Here is an 8,126-nt window from a genome sequence, read left to right as displayed (position 1 = left end):
GATTATATATCGTAACCAATTCAAGGCTATTCCACAAATGCAATGCTAGTTAACACTTAAAATTAAATCAATGTAGTTCACCCTATTAACAGAATCAAAGAGAAAAATCACATGGTCATTTCAATAGACGCAGCAAAGCACTTGACAAAATTCAACATCCATTCATGATAAAAATTTTCAGAAACTAGGAATAAGAAGGAACTTTCTAAAATCAATAAAGGGCATTGCTAACATTATATTTAACGGAGAAAGGATGAATCGTTTCCCTCTACGGTCAGGAAGAAGGAAAAGATTTCCACTTTTATCACTTTTATTCAACAGTGTACTGTATGTCCTAGCTATTGAAATAAGACAGAAAAATTAAACAAAGCTCATAAAGCAGTTCAAGATGGCAGGCATGACTGTTTACACAGAAAAATCCCAAGAAATCTACACAATAACTACCAAAACTAAAAAAGTTAATATAACAAGATTGCAAGATACGAGGTTAATAAATTAAAATGAATTGTATTCTGATAGCATACAAATAGCAAACAAATGAGAAATAAAAATTCAAAAACAATCCCATTTGCAATAATGCCAACAGAAAGAACAAACTCCCATAAAATACTTAGGAATAACTCTAACAAAAGATGTCCAAAATCTCTCCAGTGAAAGCTGCAAGATATTATTGAGGGAATTAAAGAAAAATCTAAATAAAAGAGACATATGCCATGTTCAGGGTTGGAGAACATGATATTGTTAAGATGGCAACTCTCCACAAACTGACCTTCAAATCCTTATCAAAATTCCAGCAGGCTATTTTTGAAGAAACTGACAAAGTAATTCTCAAATTCACTTCGAAATACAAACAATCTAGAAAACTCACAGTAATTTTTAAAAAGAACAACGTTGGAGGACTTATCCTATCTGGTTTTAAGATGATGAATCTATAATAATAAGAGAGTTTGGTGTTGGTGAAAGACAGACATACAGATCAATGGAACAAAACAGAGAATCCAGAAATACATGCGCACATATATGATCAAATTGATTTTAGACAAACTTTTCAAAACAATTAAATGCAGAAAGACTGTTCAACAAATGATGCTAAATCATCTGGATATTCATACAGAAAAAATTTACCTTAGTTAACTCGTACAAAAAGCTAACGAGATGGATCACAGATCTGAATGTAAAGCCCAAAACTATAAAAATGTTAGAACAAAACACAGGACAAAATTTATCTGACTTTAGATTAGGCAAAGATTTCTTACTAAGAACACAAAAAGCCCTAACTTATCATACTACAAATTTTTTTAAAAACCACATTAGATTTCATCAAACTTAAAAACTTTTGCTCATTAAAAAACATTGTTAAGAACATGAAAAGGCAAGCCATGGACTGCATGAAAATATTCCTCAAGTATCCATGAAACAGATTCTTGTGCAAACCGGTTCTGTCCACTGAGAGGCCCTGGAGGTAGTGACAAGCCAGCAGCAGCAGCACACCCGGCGCACAGAGCTTGTCTCTAACACCATTACTCAATGGAAGGAGCAGGGCTCCACGGAGAAACGGCTGCTTCTAGGGCTGAGACAGGGAAAATACAAGGTGAGCCTGGATCATATAGTGCCAGAAATTAAGGAGGCACAAACAAACAAAAAAAAGATGGGGGCATGTTGAAAAGACACAGGAGCCAACTTGAAAGAATTCTCAATGCCCTAAATTGAGCACAAAAATAAGTAACATAGTATTGGATTATAACCTAAAGTATAAAATAAATATATACAAGTCCATATTGATAAATAAATGACTGACTAAATAAATAAATGGGGGGAGGGAGTAGGAAAAGGACATTAGGTAAAAATTAAGGAAATCTGAATAAAGCATGGGATTTAGTTAATGATGATTTATCAATACAGGTTCATTAATTGTGACAAATGTACCATACTAAGATAAGATGTTAATAACAGGAGGAACTGGGTGTGGGGTATATGGGGCAACTCTCTCTACATGCTATCTTTAGAATAATTCTATAAATCTAAAACTGTTGTAAAATAAAAAGTTTACCTATGTGAAAAAAAACCTTAGTGGAAACACTGGTGAAACCTGAATGAAGTCCACAGTTAACAGTAACATATCAATGTTAATTTCTTGGTTTGATGATGTACCACGTCAAATATAACATGGTTAATGTAAGAGGTCAACATTAGGGAAAACTGGGTGAAAGGTCTATGGAAACTCTCCAAACTACCTTTCCAAGTTTTCTGTAAATCTAAATAAAGTTTATTTTTTTTGATGGGCAAAAATATTTAACACTTACACTTCTTGAAAGATACGAGTGACCAATAAAGCTACGAAAAATGTTCATCATAGAAATGCAATTATAAACCAAAATAAGAAAACACCACACATTCATTAAAATCGCTGAAATTAAAAAGACTGACCTCTTAAACGAAATGACAAACCTTTGACAGACATAAGCTACGAAAGCTCATTCAAGAAGCAGATAACTGCAATAACTCTACAACTATTAAATGTTGAACTCCTAGTTCAAAACCCACAAAGAAAACTTAAGGCCCAGGGGGCTTTACTGGTATATTCCACCAAATATTCAAGAAATAATCCCAATTCTACACATGTCCTTCCAGAAAATAGAAGAAATACTTCCCAACTCACTAGTTGTGGCTAACATTACCCTGACAACAAAACCAGACAGAGATTACAAGAAAACAAAACTACAGACAATATTTCTCATGAATACAGATGCCAAAATCCTTTAAAAGCTTTTAGCAAATTGAATCTAGTAACAGAGATAAGAATAATTCATCTGGAACAAGAGGGGCTTTTCCCAGGAATGCAAAGTTGGATTAACATTAGAAAACCAATCGATGTATTTCACCATCATAATACAAGAATAGAAAAAAAACCCATACAATTATCTCAACAGATACAGGAAAGGCATTTGACAAAATCCAAAACACATAAGCAAAAATTCGAGATGACAACAGCAGAAATTTCATAAGAAACGTAATAAAATGCCAAAAAAATTATGCTGGATATTGACGTAATGTGGGAAGATGCCAAGAAGGTCATCAAGTACAAACCCAATTTCTATCACAGAGTTAATTGCATTGATCTTAGACGGTCATCCGACGACTTCTAGCATCAAATATGCCTTCTGACAGTGTTTATACTTAGGCTAAAACTAAAATTAATTCTTACATATTGAAAATGCTTGAGTTGGAGTATGATGACCTTGGGCCATTTGGAAAGGGAATGATGAAAAAAGATAATACTAAAGGTTTCTAATTCACTACAGGTAAACTTTAAAGTAGATAATTAACAAGTACATGGCATTATTCCCCGAAAGGAGACAAGTTCACCAAAACGTCTGTCTCTATTTGTCAAATGATTATGGGAAAGTTGCTTCCTTTATTCAGGCCTCATTTTTCTGTCCTTTTATAAGGAGATTATGCTAGATTCATTCTTAAATTCAACAAATATTTATTGAGCACCTACTATGTGTCAAACACTTTTCCAGACACTGGGGAATACCGCAGTGAAAAGAAAAAAGGAACCAGATAAAACTCCCTCCCCTCACAGAGTGTAGAAAGACAGACAAATAAAATACGCATGTCAAGTATACAGCACGCTAAAGGGTAATAATCACTCCGGAGAAAAATAAAGCAGGGAAGGAGGTGGAATGTACTGAGGAGGTGCGGTTCTAAGCAGGGGCTATACAGGAACCAGATGATTTCTAAGTTCACTTTCAGTTCAAAAATCCAATGACTTCCTTCGATGTCAACTGGGCAGCATGAAAACACACAGTGAGCCCCTGAGCCTGACCTCTGTAAACTCACACACTCACATTCTATCACCTTGCTCTGCGTGTCACCACTTGTATTTTAGAAAAATAGGATTAAACATGCATTTTTCCATACTGAGACAAAGCATATGCTGTCATTTAATGAAATAAGTAATTTCCCAGTCTTGCCTTGGGAGAGGAAAATAAGAAAAATAAAACCTAGCAATTTATCCCCAGACAAAGGTTCTAAAAATGTGGCATTTTTGTACTAGAGAAAAGATCAAAATTAGCTGTTTTTTCTCCTCCTCCAATATATTTGTGGTCTGGAATCTGGTCCTTTATTGAGCCTACAACAAGAGGTGGCTTAACAGCTGCTCCAAACTGGAAGATTTTCCAGAGGCAAGAAAAGTCATATGAATAGTATTACTACAATAGTTATTGCAGCTACCATATTTTGTACGCCTGCAAGTGCCAGGTACAACAGTAGCTATTTTATGTATTACGTTGAACTAAATGAAACTGCTATTTATAGGTCAAAATCAGCAATTTTATATCGTTTAAATATGTTGTCACCCATTAATTTCAAATTCCATGAGAGAGAAGTCTGTAGGTTAATTGCATTGCTGCTTTTCTACTATTTCTACTCAATTATTATCTTGGGCAAATCTTCAAGGTAACACAGAACTTTCGTTTGGGGATATAAAGGCCCTCTGACAAGTTGACAGTGCTGTAAATGACCCCTAGAAGATACTCCCTCGCTATGATAATAAGTTTGTGCAAACAAATACTTAAAAATTTTTAGATAGAACTTAATGTGAGGATTTGAATTTTAAGTATTATAATCCATAGCACAAATTTCGTCAAAAGCTATCCATAGCCATGTGGTTTCATTTTGAGAAAAGCTCAATTTATTAGTTATACCCACTATTCTGCTTACAAAGACAGAGTCTTCATTCCAAAATTAATATTTTTTTCTCCACTAGAAAGACTATAAAGCCACCCAAAATCACACTAATATCTTAAATCTGTCCATTTGGATTTGAATTTCTATTTCTTTGGAAATGCTTCATTAAAAGAATCTTTCCCAAAAGAGAATAGTGTCCATAAACCATCTTATTAAGTTCAACCCAAATAATTTTAAATTCATCTTTTGAAAGTAGATTAGTGCTTAACGTTTATTTTTTTTTCTTCTGGCAGCTATTTTTCATTCACTACAGTTTGTGTCTAGAGTTCACATTTATAAGACATTAATAAAATAGCTTTTAATTATCTCTAAGTAATTGTATGTAATCTAAAGTTTCATCTAGCAGAAAAGGGCAGGCACTTTGTATGTTACATTATTAACAGATGGGAAAGTTTATTTCCAACATTTAAATGCCAACAGACGTGTCACTGAAACATTAAGAGAAAAAAAGAAAGAAAAAAAATACAAGAAGAATACGATGATCACATTTAGAAATCGAGGAGTTTAAACAGGCAAATATATAAAAACCTACCAGCTCGCTGCTTGTGGAGGAGAGTCGCAGTTTTTCCTCAATTTCCTTTCCAATTTTCTGAACAGTTACCTGAGTCTGTTTAATTGCACACTGGGCTCTGTGAAGCCTAGAAATAAAAGTTGTAGGAAAACGTAAGTGAGTTAACTATGAACTCTCAACACAGAGCCACGAATGTAAATGGAACAAAATGAGGACAAACCTTTTGGGATAAACAGAATAATGAACTCAAACTGACCACTTCACATTTCTCTAGCATGTTTGCAATGAAATAACAGGAATTACAACCTGCCCTAGACACTCTCTGCACCGCCTGACCACCTCTGACGGATAGAGTCAAAACAAAGAACTCACAGGAGCCTGGAAGACTCCTCGGGAAACAATCAGGTTGAATCCTATCATTTTATAGACGTGAAACGTGAGACCCAGAGAGATTAAGTGGGTTGCTCAAGTCACCAGGGGAACATCACTGCTACCAAGGCTGAAGATTACTTACGGGTATCCACGGAGAAAAAAACAATTAACAACAACCCCAGTTAAGAAGGTGAAATTAAAGCAGCAGCCACTTTGAAACAAGGAACATTGAAAAACTTAACAGCTATTTTTCTTTTCTGCTTTAATGATGGGTTTGTTTTTCTTTGTCCTTTTGTCTTCAAATACAGCTTATATATTTCTTACACATGTACATATTAAAAACGGTCAAATTATCTTTATTCATAGATGACATCATTTTCATGTAGCAAATCATTAGGAATCTACAAAACAACTACCAGAACTACTAAGGTCCCAAGATACAAGGTCAATATACAAAAATTCAGTTATATTTCTCTACCTGGGTCAACAGTTTCACAATCCCAAGCTCAATCCCAACAGGCTGGGGTCTGTTTGCAGACAGTAAGAAGCTGACACAATATGGTACCGGCATAAGGATCGAAAACCAGACCACAGAACTGAATAAACAGCAAAGAAATAGACCTACACATAATATATGGCCAACTGGTTTTGGACAAAGAAAGCCAGGCAACATAATAGAGAAGGACAGTTTTTTAAACAAATGGTGACACTGGCTAAACATAGTTGGAAAAAGGACATCGCATTCCCTACACCTCACAGTATACAGAAAAAATTCATTCAAAAAGATCACAATAAACATAAAAGCTAAAATAAAACAACTTGCAGAAGAAAAAACAGGAGAATCTCTTGCAACCTTGGAGTAGGCACAGATTTAGAGAAGACAGGAAAAGCACCAGCCATAAAAGTAAAAATGGATAAACTGGACTGTACCAAAATAAACAACGTCTGCTCATCTAAAGACGCCATTAAGAAAACATGAAAAACTCTCCACAGACTGGGAGAAAATACTTGCAAAACATCAATTTGACAAAGGACTGAATCTGGAATATATAAAGAACTCCAACAAATCAATAACAAAAAGACAATCCAATTAAAAATGGGCAAAAGACTGAAACACTTCACAAAAGAAGATAAAAGAATGGCCAATAAGCATAGGCAAAGGTGCTTAACATCTTAGTCATCATGGAAATGCAAATTAAAATCACAATAAGATACCAACTCACATCTATTAGAAGAGCTAAAATTAAAATGACAACACCTAATGCTAGCAAGGATGTGGAGCAACTGGAACTTGCATGCATTGCTGGCAAAAGCATAAAATAGTACTATCATTCTGAAAAACTGTTTCCTATGAAGAATTCTATTCAGCAATAAAAAGGAACACACCACTGATAACACACAACAATATGAATGAATCTCAAAAACATTACATTGAGTGAAAATGCCAGAAACGAAACGTACACACTGTATGATTCCATATATGCAAAGCTCAAGAACAGGTAAAAGCAATCAATGGTGACAGAACTCAAGAGTCGCTAGTTGCCCACGTGGGGCAGGACTGACAGGTAGAGAGCAGGGGGAACAAAGGAAGTGTGTGAGGTGATGGAAATATTCTACAGCTTGATTGGGGTGAGGGGCACATGGGTATATATAGAATTTACACTTAAGATCTATGCATTTCACTGTATGTAAGTTTTACCTCAGTTTAAAAAAACTGGTCAGGAGAGATCCAAGATGGCGCCGTGAGTAGTCCTCTTTGTCTCTCCCCCTTCGAGTCTACAATTATTTGGACACTTATCGCTTGACAAAGGATATCCAGACAGCATCTCAGGATGTCTGAGATACCCACGCGACTATACATCGGAAGGCGGACGGACTTTCCTCTGGGAGGATGTGGAAATAGGTAAAAACTCTCCGACCCCGACGAGCAGCCTAGTACCCGCAAGCGGCTTTCTTCCAACGGACGCCCCCAGAGGATCTACACACATCTAGGGCAGGAGCGAGCACACAACAGAGGAGCGACGGTGGAAACAGGTGACCAGAACCCTACCTAAACCCCCCGCAATTACTCCTAAACGCAGAGGGAAACTTTGGAGTTGCACACCTGAGCCCACGGGGAGAGTCTCTCCCCGCCATTGGCGGGGAGACCCCGCCTGGTGTTCGCACCGCCTGGAGGGTCCCAGAGAGAGTCGCTGAGGGTACGGAGGTCTCCCAGCTGCCGTTGCCCGCCCCGTGGGAGTAGGGATTGCCAGAGATCTCGGAGAGGACCGGGGCTGGGGGAAGTTTCAAAGGCCGGCTCTGCGACCCGGAGGGGAAGCGCCGGAGTTCCGCCCGGGCAGCAGACAAAACTCTCTGTCTGCCATTAGCAGAGGGGCCACGCCGAGCATTCACGGCTCCGGGAGAGTCCTGGAGAGAATCCCAGAGGGCGGGGCGACCCCCAGCTGCCGTTGCCCGCCCCGTGGGAGTAGGGATTGCTGGAGATCTCGGAGAG

The 8,126-nt window shown here is 37.3% G+C and overlaps 1 protein-coding gene across 3 annotated transcripts in view; it reads right to left on the bottom strand.

The window, feature by feature from the left end:
* The window catches only part of UVRAG (UV radiation resistance associated), a 305,917-nt gene that overhangs the window by 168,357 nt on the left and 129,434 nt on the right, over nt 1–8,126 (bottom strand). For all 3 annotated transcript variants that reach the window (XM_046685391.1, XM_046685392.1, XM_046685393.1), the window contains one exon: nt 5,285–5,390. In XM_046685391.1, coding sequence (XP_046541347.1) covers nt 5,285–5,390 — 106 coding nt within the window. The remainder of the gene's footprint in view (nt 1–5,284; nt 5,391–8,126) is intronic.

The sequence above is a fragment of the Equus quagga genome, chromosome 14 (assembly GCF_021613505.1).
Source record: "Equus quagga isolate Etosha38 chromosome 14, UCLA_HA_Equagga_1.0, whole genome shotgun sequence".
Lineage (NCBI taxonomy): Eukaryota > Metazoa > Chordata > Mammalia > Perissodactyla > Equidae > Equus > Equus quagga.
This window is presented reverse-complemented; position numbering and strand designations above follow the sequence as displayed.